The sequence below is a fragment of the Vicugna pacos genome, chromosome 3 (genome assembly GCF_048564905.1).
Source record: "Vicugna pacos chromosome 3, VicPac4, whole genome shotgun sequence".
Lineage (NCBI taxonomy): Eukaryota > Metazoa > Chordata > Mammalia > Artiodactyla > Camelidae > Vicugna > Vicugna pacos.
This window is the reverse complement of record NC_132989.1, coordinates 76,810,205-76,834,041: the sequence shown is the minus strand read 5'-3', so window position 1 is coordinate 76,834,041 and position 23,837 is coordinate 76,810,205. Positions and strand designations below refer to the sequence as shown.

Genomic DNA, 23,837 nt, shown 5'->3' with positions numbered 1-23,837 from the left:
CCTTAAACAGCATAGCCTGGATTATTTCAATTCCCATAAGGTCTAACAAAAGTTTAGCTTTGTTAAAATGGAGCTTTTTAATTAATCTTTCTAACCCTATGTTTTACAAAGATAAATTTGACATCCAAACAGATAATGAAAGTGTTTTTCTTCAGGTCTCACAGATGGTTAATGTCAGAAATGAGACTAGAATCCAGGTCTCCTATCTCAGTGTTACTTGCACAATATAAGTGAGTCTTCACCTGCAAATCTGATGTGTTGCACACTCAGACTTTTGAAAGTAATTAAAGAGACTGAAAGGTCAAAAATAAAAACAACAGCAAAAGGGAAAAGCCATGCGATTGGTTGTACCATATGCCAGTGTTCGTATATATCCTTTTATGATGATAATGACTATAAACAACACTTTCCTGGCATCACAGCTGTTAAATTTTGCAAAAATGGAATGGTGAAGCAACCGATGAATAGTGTGAGGCATAGTTTGGTATAGCTAAGTTGAAAGTTGAAACCAGCTTTCACATTACTATAATGCTGTATTTAATGAGTTTTTCCAAGCATACAGCCATTTCGCTTGTGAGGGAATATGGAGGGGAGAAAGAATAGGAGTCAAAGGCTTATCTATCTTACTTCAAGACATTTTTATACTTGTTAAAATCCAAGACAAACATGGAAAGATAATGTTTTACCTTCATCTGAAAATACTGGTCTAGCATCAAGTTCTAGATCTGTAATTTGTTTTATAAGCCAGAGGAAATTAAAGCTATTTGTAGATTCATATATGACCTTAAAATGTTATTCAGCTTTTAATATTATTTCTTCTCATTTGCTTATTATAAAATTGTACAATATTCAGAGGCTGAATATTAAAATTGAAAATGATCTAAATTAGTGGGGACCCCATATTGCCTTTAACGATTATTTGATAAATTCTGGAGATGTTTTTGGTTTCCACAACCTGTGGTGGTGGGCAGTACTGTTGGCTTCTAGTGATCTGGAGGCTAGGGTTTCTGATAAACATCCTACAATACAGAAGACAGCCTCCTAGCAGCAAAGAGTTATCCAGCCCCAAAAGTCAATACTGTACAAGTTTAGAATTCCTTATCTAGTCCTTTGGATTGATGTTAGATCAGGAGAATTTTAAGTGTTCCTGTTGACGTTATAGTTATGTCTGAGATACATTTCTGTGTGTTGTGGCTCATTCATAGTTGACTCTCTTGTGTAGATTTTATTGAGACAAGTATTGTTTTTACAAAAAGGTGAAGGTGTAAACTTTTAAACAGGTAAGTTAGTACAAAAGGCAAATCTAAATTTGAAGATCACTCATAAAAGTAAAGAGATGACTATTACTTGTTAAGAACATGTGTTGCTTAGACAGTTTCTTAGGCAGATTTTTAATAAGAAACTAAAATTCTGCATATGAATTTAATTTAAATTCTGGTATGTTTTATGTAGGCTTCCTGACGGGTTTTCTCAGCTGTTGAACCTAACCCAGTTGTACCTGAATGATGCTTTCCTTGAGTTCTTGCCAGCTAATTTTGGCAGGTAAATTATAGTTTCTTCTAAAACCTTTTCTTTTTAGTTCCTGTAAAATTTACAAAACTATAAATTCCTTTAGTAACATTATTAATTACAGTTTCATAGGCTCTTGTTCTGTAATTATTTCAAAGCATTGTGGTTTTTATAGTTCTTTCAGAACTTGTTTTGACTTCGAATTTATTTTCCCAAGTAAGCAGTAAACAGTGAAAATTTAAAAGAAAAAAGTGTTTTAAAATTTGAATTGGTTTTTAAAGTACATAAAAATAGTTTAAATGGGGATGCTTTCTGTATATTTGAGATAGAATGCTTTATTCTTAGACTTTATCACTTTTGAAAATGATCTAATTACTGGTTTATCTGCCTTTACTTAAAGTTCTGGAGGAAAGAAAAATGTGTTTCTGGGGTTCACCCCATTGCTCCCCAACCCGTACACACCCCCAATACCTTACTGAGAACTGTTTTTGTTATATTACAGTCACTGAGTAAGGAGGAGGGTATAAGTCAGTGGTAGAGTGCACGCTTAGCATGCACAAGGTCCTGGGTTCAATCCCTAGTGCCTCTACTAAGAAAACAAACAAACAAACAAACAAAGAAATAAAAAATATATAGTCACTGAGTAACCTTTATAATGAAAAGATGATTGAATAAATGAACAATAGGTATCAAATTATTTTTGTATTTAAATTAATTACTAGAGAAAGTGCTTTCCAAGAATATACTAATATTATAGTCATCTTTTTGTCTTAAAGACAAATACCACATGATGTCACTTATATGTGAAGTCTGAAAAAGCATGAAAAAACCCCAAGCTCACAGATACAGAGAACAGATTGGTGGTTGCCAGAGGTGGTGGGGGCAGGGGGATGAGGGACAAAAATGTGGTCAAAGGTACAGACTTCCACTTAAAAAAATAAGTAAATTGTGGGGATGTAATGTACAACATGGTGACTGTAGTTGAAAATTTCTGAGAGTAGATCTTAAAAGTTCTTATCTCAAGGAAAAAAATATTTTGGTTACTATACATGGTGACAGATGTTAAGTAGACTTATTGTGGTGATCATTTCACAACACAGTTGACCCTGGAACAATGAAGGGGTTGGGATGCTGATCCTCTGCACCATTGGAATTCCACACGTAACTTATAATCAGTCCCCTGTACCCACAGTTTTCAGTATCTGAGGTTCCCAATCTGTGGATTCAGTCAATTATGGATCGTATAGTACTGTAATATTTAGTACTGAAAAAAATTCATGTAAAAGTGGAAATGCACAATTCAAACCCATGTTGTTCAAGATTCAACCGCATATACAAATATTGAATGATTATGTTGTACACCTGTAACTAATATAATGTTGTAGTCAATTATATTTCAATGAAGAAAAAAGAATTCTGGGCATTGTAGCAGCCCAGTGACAGTCCTACGGGAGTCACATTATCATGCTTTGTATATTTATATACATATATGTGTGTGTACATGCACACATGTTATATGTATGTGTATACACGTGTATATATTTCATGTACTTTTCAGATTTCTCTTCTGTATCTGGCATTTAGACCACTTTTTTTTTTGATTGAAATATACTTGACACATATCATTGTATAAGTTTAAAGTATCCAAAATGTTGACTTTCATACATTTATATATTGTAATGTGATTGCCATTGTAGCATTAGTTAGCACCTCTGGATCACTTAATCTGCTCATAATTATCCTGTAGTTTTATTGGAATGTGTATCACTGGAATGCCAGAGGATTTCTCCTTTTCCATGCCCTTTTATTTTTCTCTCTCAGAGCTGAACTCTTGAGTTGAAATATTGTTCTCTAGTGTACTAATGACTCATAATTTGGGGAGGCATTTTCACAAAAAGGCATGAAATGCACTAGGATTGTGCTTTGAATATGTCTAGAAGTGTTTACCTCTTCCCCCCATCCCCTGCCCCTCCAGGCAATTCTGAGGAGTCTTCCTTTATGTTTCTTTGTATTCCTGTGTAATTTTTAATATAGTATTCTGCACATTGTAATTACACAATAAATATTGGTTGCTTTAAAATTTTAGAGTATGGTATTAATTTGTTAATTAAATTCTTCATCTTTGTCATAGATGATTTATTTTCTTTGTTTTGCAGATTAACTAAACTCCAGATACTAGAACTTAGAGAAAACCAGTTGAAAATGTTGCCAAAGTAAGTAATAGTGCTTTCCTTCTGAAATTTAGGTAAGAATTTTAAATTCTTTTTCTTGAAAAATTTTTTTCTTTTTCAGTTTTATTATGTTCAATTATTACAGTTTGCACTTATACATTATATTGCATGTAAATACATATATATAATAATATTGCACATTTTTTTAGTTTATGTATGTGTACTGATCATTGTTTCTTAGAACAGATTAGAGCTTTAGCTTTTTAAACTTAACATAGTTATCAAAGGAATGTAGCCAACCACAAAATAAGAATCAACAGAATGTGATAATCGAATCATAAAGGACAAATTGTGCTTACTTTACATACAGAATTTTAAATTCTTAAATCCTTAGAGGAATAGTAGCATTTTAATATCTAAAATATGAGTGCAAATTATTCTAAAAAACTGACATCCATGGTCATATATTTTAGTTACTGGTGTTCAGTACAAAAATCTATAGATTTGTTGGTATTTAATAGAGATTTCATAGCTCTCTGGAACTCAGTCTTGTGTGACAAAAGTCAAAACAATAAGTAGATAAAGCTCACCTGAGTCTCAAATAAAGGTCTAGAGCTCTTACATAGAGATTCCTGAAGTCTTCGTGTGAAGTCTAATGACCGTAATTCTAAGAACTTGCCTGGTTTTGTAGTCTGTTGTAAATTAGAAGTGGGGTGGAGGGCCCCCTACTGGTAAGCTAATGTCAAGAAGAGCTGACAGTCCAAGAGCAAGTAAGATAGAGCAGATCTACAAACTCTAAATGCACTGACTGCACTCTGTCCATTTATTGAAGAAACGTCTTAAAACACCCTGAATTAATTGCTACAGTTTTACAGACTAGGCAGTGGCAAATTACAGACTGGTAAAATATGGCCCACCACCTGTTTTTTGTAAATAAATTTTCATTAGAATCACATTCATTCTTTTACATATTGCCTGTGGCTGCTTTTGCTCTCCAGTGGTAAGAGTCAAGGAGTTGTGCAGAGACTTTGGGAAGAGTCTAAAATATTTACTACCTGTATAAAAAACTTTTCAGATTCCTGTTATAATTTATTTGTCAAGAGTTTGTTGCATCTCTTTATTGAAGCATCTCCAGTTCTCCAGTAGTTGGTTGTTCTGTTTATTAAACTACTGTGGCATCTTACTTATATCCATTATGACATTAACCACATTAGTCTAATTTTTAAAATACACTTTGCTTTCTTCCTACCTGACCCATAATGTATTAACATATGCACATGTACTTGATCCTTCCTTCTCTCTCCACCGTGAATGTAAGTCTGAGGGCAAAGAGCATATCTAGTTTTGATTCCCCAAAGACTGGGATGATTGGAATTTATAGTGATGGTTGTGAGTATAAATTAAAATGGGAATTATCTGTATTAAAATTCAAAAAAGGTTAAGATTTTTAAGGTTTGATTCTTAGCTCAGAATTTGGCTGCTAAGGGATTTGAATAACTAAAATGTAAATTGTTTACTGAAATAGATAAGCCTACAATTAATGTGATGTCTCTGATATTATAGGTAATTCAGTTGTCTTAGCTTCTTACATTTTAACTACAGATTGGGCTCTGTCAGTATATTTACACATAAGTCCTTTCCTGGTTTCATTTTAAGACTTATGATTAAAATATTTGAGGGCTCACAAACGAGAAAGAAGCCATAGTTTTAAATGTTAGGAAAGTCATATGCATTCAGTTTATGTGAGTGGACCTTTTTATGATCAGAGATTAGAACAGTGGGAAAGCTGTTTTAAATATGTAGTTAAATAAAATTCAATACTGTCTTAATCCTGAAGGGGAAAATACTAAGAACACCAAGAATACATATTTTTCCTCTGAAACAGGAGAAGAAAAGGTAAAAATGAGTTAAGTACAGAGGAATTTTAGAGGTAAACAGGAGAAAATGTGAGGGATATTGTTTTTACTTTCTCCTTGAAGTAGGGAGCTGGATCTTAAATGAAAAGGCGTGAAAGTGAAATGAAAATAAAAAAGATGAAATTTTGTGTCTTAGGTAGATTTTTATGGTGTATGAGTAGGACCAAAGTTGCCAATGTTAGCTGCAGCAAGTTGAGATGGAGATGCTTTAGGGTTTTGCAGTATATTTCTTTTTTGTTACATATCTGTGTCATTCACATTTTCTGAAATCAGTTTTAAAACTTAACTTTCTAAGGATGTTGTTTGTATTGAATTTTCCATTACACTGCTTTTCTTTTTGAACCCTTTTTAAAATAACTTACCTTTGTTGATGCAATGCTTAATTGCTGCGTGTGAATTTTTCTGTTACCGTTATAAGAATATTGAATTAAAAAAAACAAGATTATGTTTTCTTCTTTCAATCTTACCCCTCCTCACAACCCTTTTTATCTTTCTCAAATGTCCATCTGGTATAGTATTATGGACATAGGAGTTTAATATCATAGTGTCTATAATCTTTTCTTGGGAAAGGTCCTAGAAAAATCTTTGCTTTGTTATGAAGCAAACTGGAACTGACTTACAGGTTTTCTGGACAAAGACAGATACGAATAATGGAAGAAGAATTATAGTACCTCATAGAACCCGAGAATAGCCACTCAGTAAACCTAAGTTAAATAAAGAAGCTTTGAAAAAAATTGGTGTTGTGGGATCAGTTAAATTAAAGGAGTGTTGATAGAATGGAAGGAGTGGGGAAAATTAGCTTCCTCTGTTAGATCAGTAACATAATGACATTACAGTTATGATATACATTCTTAACTTTTTTTCTCTGAAAAGGCAGAAAAATGTTTTAAGTGAGTTTTACTTATTATTTTTAAATTGTTAAATTTCAAGAGAAGATATGAAGTCTGTATTCTTGTGTCATAATTTAAGGAACCCGTTGGTTTTTAATGATGTTTATTTCCTAATTATTAACAATATATTGATAATATGCTTGTATTTTGCTATCATTCTGTCATATCCTAAAAATAAAATTAATGTAATTCCTTATCTGGGAAACTGGTAGTACTTTAATCTATTAAATAATAGGTTTTTATAAAAAATTTCAGAAGTATAAATATGTGCTTGAATTAATGAGCAGTTTTTTTAGTTTAAAAAATGCCTTTATTGATGAGAGATAAAGGTACAACTTGGTTTATTTCATTTGAAATCAATTTGTACATTTTTAAGTTTCTGTAGTTGCAGAGAAATGTTGGTATTGAGTTGGAAATTTAAAAATGATGTATTGTAGCTTAAATTTAAAATAAATACCATCTACTAATTATGTTTGTCATTTGTATAAAACTTTATTATGTATTGTATTGAATTTATTTTGAAAACGTAGCGAACAATGTAATGTCTACTAAAATTCTGAATTTTAATTTTCAGTGTTACCTTGAAGTTTTACAAATATATGACCAGTCTTGAAAAATGGTAGTAATTAATATGAAGCTGCCAAACAGTCTAATCATTAGTTGATTTATTATATCTGAAAATTTGTTCTGTGGAAAAAATGAAAAGCTGTTACTCATATTCTGGCCTGTGGGTTTAAATTACTGCAGTTACTTAAGAATAGAAATAACCTGATGAAAAGCCAAAATTAAAGAACTTACTTTATTTTATTTAGAACTTAAATATGACTTTTTTCTTAGAAAATTATTTTTACTTTGTTACCATTTGAAAGCCTTTGCATCATCAGATAATACATTAGAATATTTTATGGTATTAATTTTAAAAACTTCCATGTAATTGATGTTTTTATATATATACTTAATTCTTTATTCATCCATTGTACATAGAACCATGAATAGACTGACCCAGCTGGAAAGACTGGATTTGGGAAGTAATGAATTCACAGAAGTGGTAAGTTCTCACCAACCTCAGCATCTTTAAGTCTTATATTTGACCAAGAACAAAATGTGAAAACTAATGTATTTATTTCTCTGCATTGTTAAAGTATAAAATTGAGTAAAGATCTACACATATTTTGGAGAGACAAGGTATGAAGGTTCTTAATAGAGAAAATAAAACGGATAAAAACGTGTAACAGGAATGAGGGTAAAAATGTAAGATTAATGAGAAACCCATGGTAAAGGTAATAAAAGTTTTTAAGCACAAGAAGTAAAAATAAGGGGAAAAGTTCCATCGAACTAAAATGCATCAGGAAATATACTTTTGAGTCAAAAATGACTCCAGGAGTATTGTTTAGGGATTTATTCAGTGATAAAACACTTCTTTATAATTTTACTTAAAAGCAGGGAAAACACTGAGTGAAACAGCTGTTACTTTGTGAGTTGATAATGAGACCTCTGTGTGGTGTTTTTACTTTGTATGCAAAGTGAACCTTGATGCTGAATCAAAAAGGGAAGTAGTGGTACGTAAGCAGTTTTTTTGGTCTTCAGTTGTTTCTCCAAGAGAACTCAGAAAATAAGCCAGATTGTTTTTTGAAGAGGAATTCATTAACCTGAACATCATCATCATTAGAATGTTTACATTATATTTTCAAATTTGTTTTTTTAAATTGTGGTAAATTTCAAATGATAGTCTTAAGAACAGAATTTCTCATCACTGTCAGCTGCATGGTTACCCTGTGGGTATTGAATTGTATATTTGCTCACAAAGTAGACAGGTTTTCAGCTGACGTCACTGGAGAAGAAGTGGTTTTGGGTATCTCGTGGTTTTTCTAAAATATTCTCTTTCATATTCTTTATTTTAATTGAAGATTTTGTGTGGTGCATTTTACTATGTGTTGTACAAATTTTTACTCCTTGTGAAAAAAAATGCATATTCTATGCTTTGTAAATTTATCCAGCTGTCATATTCTTTCTCAGTATTTGTTTTGTATGTATTAATCTGTTTCTGTATTAACTATTGGAAAATTCTAAATTATTAATTTTATGAATCAGAATTATTATTTTTATATCAAGATCTAACATTACACATTTAAAAAAATTATTATTAGAATTGTAACAGGTAAAGCACAAAAGAGAATTATTTTAAATCCAAGTTACACCTAGAATTCTTACCTATATTTATATGTTAACAGTAAGTCTGAATGACCTTTTTCTGTATTATTCATGTTATTATGGTCATTAGAGCTGATAGCACTCCATGCCATCACAGTGTCAGTGTTTGGACACAAATTTGTGGGGTGACAGAAATATCTTCGAAGGACACATTCAGGGGAGCCTCCAAGAATGAATGCCCAGGATCAGATTTTGCTTGAATACCAAGGTCCACTACAACTCTTTAATTTTTTGGTCCTCAACATCAGATTATAAGCAATATTCCACCATGTAATTACTAGAAGCGTAACATAGGACAATATGCTGATTGTATGATTATGCCCTGGTTTACTTATCTTTCCCTTGATATTGGACATTTAAAATGTATATTGCCTTATTTCTTTTTTTCCTCTCTCTCAGTCACCAAGGACTATCTTTGTATGTGTGTGTATGTTCTTTTAAGGTTTTCTAAAAGTCTGCATCTTTCTACAAATAATGATTGAGAGTAACTTTTTATTGTACTCTTGAAAGTACTGGGTCTTATTTTCTTTATTAATTGTATAAATACTTGACCCTGTTATGTCATCAAAAGCTTAAATGAGTTTTATGCAATCTACTGTTATGGAATGTCTATCTTTGAGTTTCTTAGTAATTAAATGTAAGTAAGTAAATTAATGGTTCCCACCCCCCCCTTATCTAAACAGCCTGAAGTACTTGAGCAGCTAAGTGGATTGAAGGAATTTTGGATGGATGGTAATAGACTGACTTTTATTCCAGGGGTATGTATTCTCACATTTTAAATAACTTCCATTATTACTGTCTATCCTTTGCATTTTTGTGAATTATACATTTTCATATAAGTTTTAATTAGTTTAAAAAGGGTTATTTAATTCTTAATACTATTTGACAGATAGAAGCAAATTACATTTTTTTAACTGTCAACATATTCTTGATTAAAATCAGAAAATTTCCATAAATTTTGGTAAAATGCAATTGACCCTTGAACAACTCACGGGTTAGGGACACCCACCATCTGCACAGTGAAAATCTGTGTATAACTTACAGTTGGCCCTCCCTATCCACAGTTCCTCTGGATCTGAGGTTCTGCATCCACAGATTCAACCAACCATAGTAGTGTAACAATTACTATTGGAAAATAATCCATGTGGAGTTCAAACCTATGTTGTTCATGGGTCAGCTATGGTCTCTTCTTAGTGCTGTGAATTTTGTCCTTCGCAGCAGTTGCAGTTGATTTATATCCGAATTCGTTGTTAAAGTAGGCTGTTTTCCATGTAGCTTTTTTAGCAGCTGACATTTTGTTCACTCTCAGACCTTAAGTCATATGAATCTCCGTATGTGCTATCTCTGTGACCAATGATGGTCAGCAAAGTTCCAAAGAAAAATATATGTCATCACTCTGCTGGGCTTAAGTTAGTAGGAGCTCTTGGCTTTATTACTGAATACAGTCCCAATGGGATTTTTAAAAAATTTATGAATGCTCTCACATATATACAATTGTAAATTGGTGTTAGGTTTATTATCTAAACTTTTGACAGCTTATGGCTGAAGTCATTAGATTTCCTTTTTTTTTTTACTTACAGTTTATCGGTGGCTTGAAACAGCTTACTTATTTGGATGTTTCTAAAAACAATATTGAAATGATTGAAGAAGGAATTTCAGCATGTGAAAACCTTCAAGACCTCCTATTATCAAGCAATTCACTTCAGCAACTGCCTGAGACTATTGGTTTGTACTGGTTTCTAATTCATGTGATTAATTTTTACTAATGTAAAATCTAAGAAACTTTTTGCCGTTGCTTGGTTCAGAACCTCCATATATCATTTTATTTATTATGAGGTAGTTTTACTGTACTCTGCAGTAACAGATCCTATTTGAGTTTCCTGATGTAATCAGTTATATAGGTCACTCTTGTTGATATTACTGTTTTTCTTTAAGAAAATTTTATTTTTATCCCTGTAGTAAAATTTAAATTCTTCAGAAGGGTTAATTTATCCAGAATTGATTTAACTATTGAACATAGCCCTTACCTAGTAACTTTTTCAGTCTTGATTTCATCTTAGACTAATAGACAAGAAGACAGATCAATTCAACAAATCCTATGTAAGTCTGTACAGTTGACCCTTGAACAATGAGAGAGTTAGGGGGACAACCCTCTGCACAGCTGGTAATCTCATGTCACTTATAGTTGGACTTCGGTATTTACATTCAGTTCCTCCCTATCCGTGGTTCTGTATCTTTGGATTCAACCAACTGTGGGTCATGCAGTACTGTAGTATTTACTGTTGAAAAAATCCACGTGTAAATGGACCCATGCAGTTCATACCTGTGTTGTTCAAAGGCCAGCTATATTTGTGTAGCTGCTTGTCTGGTGATGCATCAGGGGAATTTAATTATTTTATTAAAGAACCAAAAACTTAAATTCTTTGCCATCTGCATGATTTTTGAATATAAGAATCAAAAATATTTTTACATATTTTTCAGTTGACTTACACAACTGTTTTATCTCAGGTTACATTTTGCAAATTCTACCGTAATTTATTCAACACTTTTAACTTTACGCTAAACTCCATTTTATTCTTTAAGTATTTAGTATACATACAATATTTAGAATAGTTGGTTTTACACTTGTGAAAGCTACCTTCATGCTGCTACTTCTTTAATCCAGTAACACCACAAGTTTGTATTGTTTGTCTTCACTGTGCTGTCATGGCATTGTTTTAAGGAGCGGGGCTACAGCTGTGAACAAAGGAGACAAAAAGTCCATACTCTTTGAGGCTTACATTTTAGTGAGGGTTAAATAGATAAATATACACTAATGTTAAGACGTGATATGTTAAGGGTGAAAATTGATGATACAGGGTAAGGGAATGGAGAGTTGATGGGTTGGGGTGGTATCTCCTAGATAGGCTGATTTTTTTTTTTTAAATGTTTTTTATGATTCATGTCAAATGTAATATGTTCAAATTGACTGTTCATTGACTTGCTTCTAGTTCAAGATGGAAAATTGTATATTATTTCTTTCCTCAATAGGTTCACTGAAGAATGTAACAACTCTTAAAATAGATGAAAATCAGTTAATGTATCTACCAGATTCTATAGGAGGGTAAGATTTTTGTGAATTAATAGAACTAAAAGATTTTGCTTTTAGTTCATCATGCCATGTTTTGTTTTTTGTTTTTTGTTTTTCAGATAATTGCATAAATAGCATGTGAAGGAAATTCCAAAAACATTTAAATAAGCAATTGGTTGCAGGTTGGGTTAATTTATAGTAAAAGTAGGCCAATTTTTATTGGTGAAACTTAGCTTAGTGGAAATAGATTTTTTTCTAGGTTTGTTAAAAGTCAGATTCAAATGTTTGTATGTTCTTAAGTTTTGCATTATATACAGGAAATCTTTTTTTAACTGTGTTTTCTTTTTAATTAAAGGTTAATATCAATAGAAGAACTGGATTGTAGCTTCAATGAAGTTGAAGCTTTGCCTTCATCTATTGGGCAGCTTACTAATATAAGAACCTTTGCTGCAGATCATAATTACTTACAACAGTTACCCCCAGAGGTACAGTTTTTTAAATTTGTTTTGAATTTTTATTTTTTCCAATTATTTATGATAGCTATCCAGTGTAGTTTTCTTCATTTTCTTTCAGAAATAATTATGTAACTAAGTTATTTAACTTTTGAATAATTAACTATGTTTATTTGCAAGAGATACTTAAATACTTTTCTTCATACATGAAAGTTAATAATTGAAAAGGGAAAATATAATTCTGTTTATAAATGAGGAGAGTTTTTTTTTTTTATAACTTTTGAAAATGATACTTACTGTCTGTTAGGCAGTAGGCCAAAGTTTCAGTTCCCAATTTTATGTTTTTCTTTCAGATTGGAAGCTGGAAAAATATAACTGTGCTGTTTCTCCATTCCAATAAACTTGAGACACTTCCAGAGGAAATGGGTGATATGCAAAAATTAAAAGTCATTAACTTGAGTGACAACAGGTTTGTAACAATGTAACTCATCAGTTGGTTTATAGAAGATACCTGTTAGATGAAATTCAGTTTCATTTTATGTGATAGAAAATACAATACACGTTTTTCTTTTCATATAAATGTTTGTTTTCTGGGTAGAATTTTCCTTTGAGAAGATGATTTGATTTTATCTGAAGTTAATTATTATACTGGGATTATTTGCCACAGTTCGCTGTGTGTTGACTTTAGCCATACAGTCTTTGTTCTCTCCTTACAGTAGCCATCTTTATTCCTGAAGTCAGATCTTCACTCAGTAATCCTGTTGAATAGAACAACTTTTAATCTAATCTACTCCTTGTATTAATCAGGGCAGAGGTGTGATTAGACAGACACCCACTCAAATAACCTGGACAGCACATCCAAGGTGCAGAGCGAATAGATCAGTAAGGATGCTAAATTGAAACAGTGTTTAAGAAGAGATCGTCCATAATTTTTCCTGATGTAAAAATACTAATAATGATAAAAGAGCATTTATAGAGCTTTTTTATATTTTGCTTTAATAGTATCTTATGAAGTACTCGAAATAGCCCGATGAAATAATGAAATGGGTATTAGCATTTTATGGAGTTGAATGTTAAGACTCAGATTTAAGATGATTCACACAGCCTGTAAGGTAGAACTTTAAACTCAGTTTTCTGATTAGTTAGGATATTCAGACTTTTATTTAAGAAGAATCACTGCCTGCCTTTTAAAAATTAAATCCCTGTTTCAGCCCGTCTTTTGTACCCCAAAACTAAGGCCTAAATTCTAGCACTCTAGGTTTATGGAGACCTAGATTCCCTAGGTTCCTTGAAAGTCAGGCATAGAAGAGTAGATAGACATAAGATAGAGGGTGTAAGTAGATGTTCTGTTTTAAGTTGGATGCTATTCTAATTCAGTGTTCTACTATGTATTCCTGTTTGTTTTTATTCATTTTGGTATTAAAATAGTCTTCTTGAGTATGAACGTACTGACTCACGATGAAATAAAGAGGATGAAGTATTTATAACAAATTCTTACTAAGAGTGCTTCCTGTAACAGTTTGTTCTCTTTAAATGCAACTAAAATATCCAAAGCAACTTTATGAGACATTGCTTAATTTGTTCTTTCCTTTGCATTGAGGTAGGGATAGTTAACAATTTTACTGAGCAGATAATTTTTTTTGAAGATACTAGATTTTCCATTTTACCCCCTAACCAAGTTGATTCAATTAAAGAATTATATATTTAAAATTAATTCCTATGAAACTGGGTAGTAGTTTGTCTTATGTCCTGTTCAGACACCTATATTGTGTTTTCTTCTGAATTAACTATTTTTTTTCCTATTTTCATATGCAGTAATACAACATTGTTTAGAAAACCATCAGATTTAGCTCTCATTTTAACATTTCTCATCTTAAAGTTTAATTTTTGTTCGTATTTTTTCCCACAGATTAAAGAATTTGCCCTTTAGCTTTACAAAGCTACAGCAATTGACTGCTATGTGGCTCTCCGATAATCAGGTAGGCATTCTGATTTTGTACATTAACAAAATTCCAGTTGTGCTGTATGATTATGCATACTGATTTACATAGGATTATTTAAGAGCGATTCTACTATGGTACACATGTAAAAATGTATTATATATATAAGGAAAATATTGGAAGTATTTAGACAGATAGTTTTTGTGAAATATGTGTAGATTCATGAACAGTAAGTCTTATTGAGCTTGTCTAGTTTCTCTTCAGTCTGTGAAAAGATAGATTAGGAAATCAGACAAAATGCTCCATAACTTTTTAAAGTTTTTATGGAGATCCGATCCTCTGTGGCATGTGTCTATAGAAAGTTGATAATTAATTTAAATTATGCTTCTAATCAAGAACTTTCACAAACCTTAAAGAGTCTTTGTTTCTAAGGAATTAAGAGCTGTTCCTTGGACTTTTCCTTGTTTGACAAACATTTATCGAAAGCTTAGAGAAGGCCGTGAACTGCTCTGGGAGCTGGTTTTATATTGATGAAGCAAATAGGATCTTTCATTCTCATTGAGTTTATATCCTCATGGGAGACAAAGACAAATAAGTAACTGTGTAATAATGTTTCAGAGCTACAGAGAAAAATAAAGCTTGATAGGCATTGCAAGAGTAGCAGGGTTGTGGTAAATATCATATTTTAAATAGAGTGATTTAGGAAGTCTCTGAAGAAGAAAGAGTAGAGCAGATTCTCAAATGAAATTAAGACTGAGGCATACGGTGAATTCGGAGAGGGAGGGCATTTAAAGAATACTAAGGGGGAGGGTACAGTGGTAGAGTGGGTGCTCAGCATGCATGAGGTCCTGGGTTCAATCCCCAGTACCTCCATTAAAAATAAATAATAAATAAATAAGCCTAGTTACACCCCCCACAAAAAAAAATAAACTGCAAAAAATAGTTTGTTTATAGGTGAAAAGGAGTTCTAGGCTTATACAATAAAACAGATTGAAAAAAAAGAAAAATACTAAGAGTAAAAGCCTTAATATTGGAATGAGCTTTGTGTAGCTGAGGCAGAGAGCAAAGCCCAGAGGGCTGGAATATCGTGAGCAAGGGAGAGAATGGTATACGTTTAAATCAGAGAGGAAGACAAACTAGAAGACATAGGACCCTGCAGGCTGCGCTGTCACTTGGGGCTTTACTGAGTTAGGTGAAAATCTGCTAGAGTATTTCCTGCCAGGAAATGACAAGATGTGGTTTACATTTGTAAAAGATCATCCTGGCTGTTACGTGAGGAATGAGCTGTGAGTGCTGGGAGTGAGGGTGGAATGCTCTCTACTGGAAGCAAAAAGTTCAGTAAGGAGGTGGTTGCAGTTAGTTTAGAAGGAAATGTTCCCAGCTGCTCTTGATATGGTAATAGTGGAGTTGGTGAGAAGAGCTCAGATTTTGGGGTGCATCTTTAAAATATTGCCAGAGGGACTTACTGAGGGACTCAATGTGGAACTTGAGAGAAAGAACAGAAGCAAGTATGATTTAAATTTTTAATCTGAAGAAGTACAGTATTGAAGTTGCTGTTTTCTGAGATAAGAGAGATGGGAGAGAAGTAAGTTTGAGGATGAAGTTAATAGTTTGGTTTAAAATTTTAGTAACCTTATCAGATATTAAAGTAGAAATGTCAAAACAGTAGCTGAGTATTTATGTTTGGAACTCAGGTATTGGCTGGAGATAAAATTTGGGAGTTAATATTGTACAAAGAGACTTTACAACATGGGAGTGCATGAAATTACTAGGGAGCAAGAGAAAAGTAAAGAACGTCAAACATTGAACTCAGGGATGAAAGGGAACCCGAAAGGAGGTTGAGAAACACCAGCCAACGAGGAGGGTGTATTATCCAGAGAGCCATCTGAAGGAAGTGCTGAAGGAAAGACTAGCTGTGTCAGACGTTGCTGGTGGGTCAGGTGGATGAGGACTGCTAACTGGTCATTGGGCTTGTCAAGATAGAGATAATTACTGATGTGGAGGAGGAGGGGTTGTAGTGGAATGCTGGTGATGGAAGCCTGGTATACGTGTATGACAGCGCCTGGGAAGGATAAAGGTCAGGATGATGAGTATATACTCTAGCTAAGTTTCATTTGGACACTTCATAGATAATGTATTTCTGTATTTGCCTTGGTGTTTGAATTAAAAGTTAGTGTCTCATAGTTGTAAATAGTAGCTATAGTTAACTGGTTAAAAAAACATCTGCAAATGTGTACTTTGGGTATGATTTGAAATGGCCAATTCTTAGTCTTAGGATTCACAGTGTAGGCTGTTGTAAACCTACTTTAATGGATACAAAATCTCCTGTATAATGTCACCTAAATAATGGATTCTAGGTCCTAAACAAAAAGAAAAGAAAAAACTAAGGGTGACCTTATTATCTGTAATTATGAGGAAACCTTTCTCCATATCTATTCTCAGTATTTCTTACTAGTAAATTTTTTTTAAACACAGCAGATCTTTTAAATAAATTAATGCTTAGTATTTGACTTATAAATTATCTTATAATTTATCTAAAGCTATATTTTTCAAGATGCACTTGTCTCATGTGATAGTCCTAAGTTCCACAGTCAGATTTGCTTGGGAGACAGGATTGTATCCCTTTCTTGGATTTTATTAACAACTCTGATATGTTACTACAGTAAAGAAACCCTCTTGTATGTGTTTCAGGATTCTCTGAACTTAACTGAGAGCCCCTTTCCACCTAACTCTTAATAATGTCTTAAAAGCCTTAAGTTGATATTGATCCACACTTATAAATCAGACTGTAGTATTTACTTGTTCTGTGAATTAGGGAAGGAAATATTAAAATGATACTTTTGCTTTTATTAGAGCTTGAACACAAGTGATTACTGCATATGTGTCAATTCATATATGTGGAACTCTTGACTATCTCATCTCTCTTAATTGAGTATTTACTTTTGAAACTGGATTTGAAATTTAGCAGCTGGATTCACAAAACATTTGCTTGGCCCTGGCTTATGCCAAGTACTTAAAACAGTATGAATGAGATATATCTCCTGAGCTGTGGATAAATTATTGTGGATAAATGTGGATTAAAAATGACTTATTTTAGTGAAATTTTTTAGTATCTTTACAGCTTCTTCATATTTGCAGTGTTTTGCCACCTGTCTTTAAAGCAAAAATTGTAGTAATGGGACACTGTTTTCCTTGGTTTGACAAAATAGTAATGTAGAAAGTACTAAAACAAATACAGTGTAGCTATAAAACCTCCCTTACAGTATGAAGTAGTCATTTCACTATAAAAGAACAAAATGTAGGAGAGAAAGTATGTGAAAATAGTTGAATTATGAATTATGAAAATAAATTGTTCCTGCACATTTCACTGATGGTGTAGGGAATATATCTATAGGCAATACATACAAAGACATAATTTTTCATAAGTCCCTCTGAAGGCTTAAAGAGAATAACTGACTGTTCATTCCCTCATTCATTTTGTCATTGTTAGTCAAGAACTATTTATTGAACAACTACTTTGTGCCAGGCAGGCTAAGGAGGGCCAAATACAGATATTAAGAAAGTTGTTTTAATACAGTATGGTTAAAAACTTGCTAGGACTGTAGGCTTCAGGATCAAAGAAAAGATACATAACTTGAGGATAGTAAGGCAAGTTTCCCAGAGGAGGAGGTGCCTGCAGTGCCTAAGAGAGTAATAAAATCTTCTCAAGGCAGTCATAGGATTTAAACAAAGAAAGGGGAAGAGTATTCTGGTTAGAAGGAGTATCATGAGCCTAAGCACCGAAGCAGTGTAGTATATTTGGTAACTCTACGAGTGGTTTTGTGACTAGAGCGTAACCTGTGAGATGAAAGAGTAGGAAATGAGGCCAAAGAGGTGGACAGGGACCAGGGCATGGGGAATCTTGTGTGCCGTGCAAGGGAGTTTGCATTATGCTTCGAGGATTGTAAACATTTTTTTTTCATCTTGTATGTCAACTTTGATAAATTACTATTTTTTAGAAGTATTCTAACCTATATTCAAGCTCAGTGGAAAATTGTTGTGATTGGGGTGACTGTAATTTCTTGTTCATACTATCCCTCTTCTCATATACTGTTAAGTTCTACAAAATCAGTGAAGGTGGTTAGCTCACCACTCTACACCTAGTTCCTGTCATAGTGCTTTTGGCATATAGGAGACACTTAGTAAATACTTGTTGAATGAATGATTTTAGATTTCAGAGGAAGAATATTTAACAGGTTATATTGTAGGAATTATGGCAAGGAAGTAGAATGAGTATCTAAAATGAAATAGTAATAAAGATCATTGGAGTGAAGTATTAAGGGAATGGAGTGGCTCGTGAAATAGTTCTCAGTCGCTTTCTGCCTTGCACTCTAACAGATGATTTGTATTCTTATAACACCTTTATTGAAATACAAATCACACGCTGTATACACTTCACTCACTTTAAAGCACACAATTTGGTGGTTTTTAATATATTCAAGAGTTGTGCAACCATTACCACAGTTAATTTTAGAATCTTTTGGGGGGGGTTAGTTTTTAAAAGACTCCCAGATAATTTTGATTTGTCCATCTAAGTGAACTTCTTTCTTCCTCCCATACACTCCTCATCTGTTAAGAAATTCCTGGGATAAAAGTATAGCTATGTCATCTACATTTTGTATCTGTTGAATTACCCCTGACTGTGGGAAGACTTGGCATAAAAGAGTCAAAAATTGTTGGGTGCTACCAGGAGGTCAGTGGATTTTAGGGAAGGAGAGAGAATGATAGGGGCAGGGCTTAATCTTCCTCAAAAGAAGAGGTATTTGTACTTGAGAGAGGAGTGATGATCTCATAGCATTTGTAAACAGTAACTCTGCCTCCTGACTTAAGGTTTATAAGGTGTGAGAGAAGAAGCATCCTGGATCTGGGAAGGCTTCAGGGAAGTGCTGTCTTTGGGAAAGGGGTAGATCTACTGTTCCCGTCGTCTACGAAGGTCAAGGAAAGCTTTCAGTGAAGGTGTTTGAGATGCAGTGCAGTATCTTTTCTGTGGAACAGGAACAGGGGCCCTGAGGAAATGTTTGAAGGAGAGTAAGGTTATAGGATGGCATTAGCTAGCTATATGGTTTTCACAAGAGTAAGTCCAAAGAACTAACTGATAGGGTGACGAGTGAGAAGGTTGGGCAGTTCTTGCCTGTCTGGAGTCAGCCAAGGCTTGGATTGGTATGATGTTGGGTCAGTAGGCTGGCAAAAATACAAGTTAAAGTAAGAAATAAATTGAGAACACTTAATAACCAGTTAGGAAAAAAGTCTTAAGGAAGAATGAGGTCTGAAATAATTGGGATACTAATTCCACCACTGAGTAACTTGTGGAGATAGAAGACACAGGGGAGAAGAGAGAAGGTTACAACTTAATGTTTGCTTTAAGTACTCTCTTTCCAGCTAAAATAAACCTGCAGATAAGACTAAACCTTCTCAATCATTTCTGCAAAAGCGTCTTCCCAAAGGGGAATACTAGAAGGGGCACAGTAATATAAAATGGAAAGGCTTAGTTTATAGCATTATTAAATCACTGTAAGTAATTAACTGGACTGTGGATATACTTAGTACATGAGAACTTTTAAAACTATGTTGATAATCGTTGATAATCGTTGATAATTACAATATGGTGTGAGTTTGGTTTGTATTAAAATTTAAGTTTTTAGATGTTTTTAAGGTTTTAAATCAGTGTTTAAAGTTTTATTATGTATATTAAAAATATTTTTGTAGTCTACACATGGATACTTTATAGAAAAAATGGTGAGTACTTAACTCAGGGGAATTGTTGGATATGTATTTGCTTTAGGATTATTGAAAATTAAACATTTATTTTCTTTCCGTAGTCCAAACCCCTGATACCTCTTCAAAAAGAGACTGATTCAGAGACCCAAAAAATGGTGCTTACTAACTACATGTTCCCTCAGCAGCCAAGGACTGAGGATGGTAGGAATTTAAGAATCTCTTTTCTTTTAAAAACCAAATACTGGCAAATCACAGCAAAGGTGTGAAGTGAATTTTAAGTCTCAAAGACTTTTTTTTTACTAGTTTGAAGAGAATTTGGAGAATTGGCTAATAAAGTTCTCTGACAATGGGAGGCAACATCCAGGGTTATAGATAGTTGAATTTACAGGTGTCTGTCTGTCTGTCTGTCTGTCTGTCTCATGCGTTTCCTTAAATGCTTCCTTGAAATTAAACAGTGATCTTTATCTATTACAGATCTCTCTATTCTAAATCTCATTTAACTAAATGTTAGGAATGCATGTTAAGTGTTCTATAATTAAGACTATTATTAAGCCAGGAAATATTTTGTTTGCTTCTGTTGTAAACCTAATACTGCCCTTGGATCTACACAACAGATAACAATTATCACTAGATTTCTGCCTGTAAGTGTTACTTCTAATTTCTTTGTTACCTTTTGCCAAAAGGGGGAATTTACCCTTTACTATTGGCCACAAATGCTTTTCATCATGTATGGTATGAATGCCTTTTACATTAAGGAATAAATTGTTTCTAATATTTGTTGTACTATATGTGGATGTGGGTGTGTAATATGTATTATATATTACACTTAAAGTTTATTTTTTTGTGTCTGTTTTTCTGAAACCAATGAAAGTCATTATGGCCTTAAGTTAAAACTGAGCATATAAAAAGAAGAAAAAATTGAAATTAATCATTCACTTTAATTTTTCTAAAATACACAATATGCAGGTTAAATTATTGAGTTTCCACTTTCTTTATCTTGAAATATGGTAATAGTATTTATTTTTCAGAGTATTTGTTAACATGAGAAACACTGGATATAAAGAGCTTAGCACTGAGACAGAATCAAATTGCTTGTTACTATTCTTACATTGTTTTGACAGGTTTAGCTAACAGTTTTGAACTATTTAAACAGATTAAAAACTGATATTTAACTTTTGTTCGGTAACTAATGATAAATAATTAGAAACTCATTACTTCTATGCTAATTATTTTTTGCTTTTTGCAAGAAGGAATGAGACTTGCTCTGGTAAGTTGTTATTTCCTGGGTATATTTGATGAGATTTATTTGGATGAAGCAAAACTGTTTAGCTTTAGAACTGAATTAGAAATTAAGACTTGAGAGATGTCAGATGTAAACAGAAATCGCTTCACTCATTGGAGGGTATTTAATTAAAGCTTAGAAAACAGGTTTATAAGCAAGATTTCTCTTCTATGTATTTAAGTCTACCCTCTAATCTCCATATGTGTATCCCTAACAGAATACAGTATACTATGCTTTAGATAGTCAGTGTTTGTTTTATGCAAGTACTTTCTATGTACAGTAGAAATTAGGAAGTTCAGAATAGATACACCAACTCGGACATACGCCCCTACTCTTGCAGTGTTAGGAATTTTAGTAAATGTTAGATATGTCAGTAGGTGGTCTGTTTGCTTGCTTGCTTTGGTCATTGGGATTCGTATCACAATTTTCTACTTTTCTTTGTCTCTAAAGATGATTTCTGGATAATAGGAAATAGTAAGAGTGAGCATCTTGTGAATAATATACAAAATAGGGAGTGAGTCACATTTAATAGTTTTCTGTCCCCTGTCTTAGAAAAGGGAAACTTGGGAAATTAATTCTTATACTTTATTTTGCTGCTTTTATTGTTTCAGAGAAATAATAAAAACAAAAAATACTAGGAAAAAACCAACTATAGATACCATACAAACAAAATTATTTTTTCCCTGTGATTGAACCAGTCTCCATGGGACATGTTTGATCTTGATGTTTTTATTATATTAATGTGTTATTAGTGCTTTGCCTCCCTGGTTTTGTTATTGTCATATAGAGACTTCAGGATTTTTTTTTTATACTGACTTTTAAGTAACCAAACATGTATAAAACAACTCAAAACCATTTGTAATTTTTGCAGGTGAATATTTGCATCAGTTTGATAATAGTGAACACTAATGTTGAACCCCAGTTAAGCAAAATGTTATTCCAACAGTTAAGAATTTCAGTCTTTGCATTAGTACAGCTGTAGTACAAAAAATGTTACTCAATTATTAATATATTTTACATTTATCAAAAATCTTGTGGAGTTTTGATTTCTCATGTTATAAAGGTATCTATATAACAATATCCCCGATTTTGTCTTTTGGCTCACAAAAGCTTAACATATTTATTATCTGACCATTTACAGAAAAAACATTGCTGACCCCTGCTCTAAACTGTTCTAATCATTGGTATACATATATCTTGATCTTTTTATGGTTTTCTGTTTTCATGATTCACATGGCCTCCTTTTTTCTATCATTTCAATTTATTCTCTTACTGTTTCTTCTTAAAAGTGATCATAGTTCAGGTAAGAAATTTATTTCTGATATGAAGAGTAGAAGTAGCAAAATAAAACCCTGCCACTTTAACTTTTGACTTTGTAGATGCATTTTAGAGTCAGAAGAAAAGTCTGAGATAAATTTATAATATTCTGAATCCTCTTAGACTTTTTTATTTTTTAAAAGTATTTCACTACGGGTATTATGGTATTATAAGGAGAGTGGTGTAACTATTACACTGATACTGAATCAGAAACTACATTCATCATGGTCCTGGAGGTGAATTTTTCAACTGCAAGAAAAGCTTTTCCTTTATCACATGCCTCTAAGAAATAGGTGAGTCAGAAAACATAATGTTCTTGAGTTGGAATTTTGTAACACTTTGAAAGTAGACATTAGTTCACATTTAATTCATTCCATTTTTATTACCACCTGTGTGCCAGGCATTGTGTTAGATCTAAGTATTTAAGATCGTAAATCCTTGCTTTCAAGAAGCTCATGATATAAAAGGGGGATAATAATGTAGAAATTTGAAAGAAGGCCTCATTACAGGAATCAGTCTTAAACAGGAAAAAGAGGAAGTATGAATTCATATGATAATAAGTTTGTAACTGCCCAAAGCAGATTTTGGGGTGTAATGTCAGTCTAAGGGTTTCATTACATTTATTTTCTTAGTGCAGTCAGAGAGAAAAATTGCCTCTAAAGGTTATGGGAAAGGTGTCTGAGGGAAACGGTAGTGATTTGAAGTGGGCAAGAAGACTGAGTAGGGATAAATAGGATTCCTGAGCAGCATTGAAGATGGAGCAGAGAGGAGGCAGTAGCATAAATTCGTGGTGGTTCTAACCAACAAGGTTATGTCATTTTTCTCTGATAGAATTCCAGAGCAAAGAAGGTAGATGATTCAAGTACCACATGACAGGATTTGTGAGATAGGTATGACTTAAGGAAAAAGGACAAGAAATGTGAGAGTGGTAAAAATGATACATCATGAAATCTAAGGTGAATAGAGAAATAAAACCTACAGTGGTTTTACAGGAAGAAAAAGAAATGAGATCAAGGAACTCAGTATTTACTAGCAGTAAAAAAGAAGTGAATGATTTGGAAGGACAAGGGTAGTGGTCAGTGAAGTGGAAAAGTATCACAGAAGCTAAGGTCTTGAGTATTACCATGGTGTGAATCACATGGGTGTAGTGCAGCTGGACAGTGGAATCGAGGGCATCGAGAACTATGAAATTGCACTGTCAAGGGGGGGTCATCACACGTGGTCATCATTCAAGATATTGCCAGGTCTTAGGTAGAGGGAAACACTCTAGGAAATAGTAAAGTCCTTAAGGAATATGCCAGTGTGATCAGGTTGAGTGGCAC

General features: G+C 33.1%; 1 protein-coding gene across 7 annotated transcripts in view; it reads left to right on the top strand.

Annotated features, from left to right (window-relative positions):
- The window catches only part of ERBIN (erbb2 interacting protein), a 101,626-nt gene that overhangs the window by 50,060 nt on the left and 27,729 nt on the right, over positions 1–23,837 (top strand). For all 7 annotated transcript variants that reach the window (XM_031675499.2, XM_006197535.4, XM_015245124.3 and 4 more), the window contains exons 6-15: positions 1,453–1,542; positions 3,666–3,722; positions 7,471–7,534; positions 9,381–9,455; positions 10,278–10,422; positions 11,728–11,800; positions 12,123–12,252; positions 12,573–12,688; positions 14,129–14,198; positions 20,018–20,117. In XM_031675499.2, coding sequence (XP_031531359.1) covers positions 1,453–1,542; positions 3,666–3,722; positions 7,471–7,534; positions 9,381–9,455; positions 10,278–10,422; positions 11,728–11,800; positions 12,123–12,252; positions 12,573–12,688; positions 14,129–14,198; positions 20,018–20,117 — 920 coding nt within the window. The remainder of the gene's footprint in view (positions 1–1,452; positions 1,543–3,665; positions 3,723–7,470; positions 7,535–9,380; positions 9,456–10,277; positions 10,423–11,727; positions 11,801–12,122; positions 12,253–12,572; positions 12,689–14,128; positions 14,199–20,017; positions 20,118–23,837) is intronic.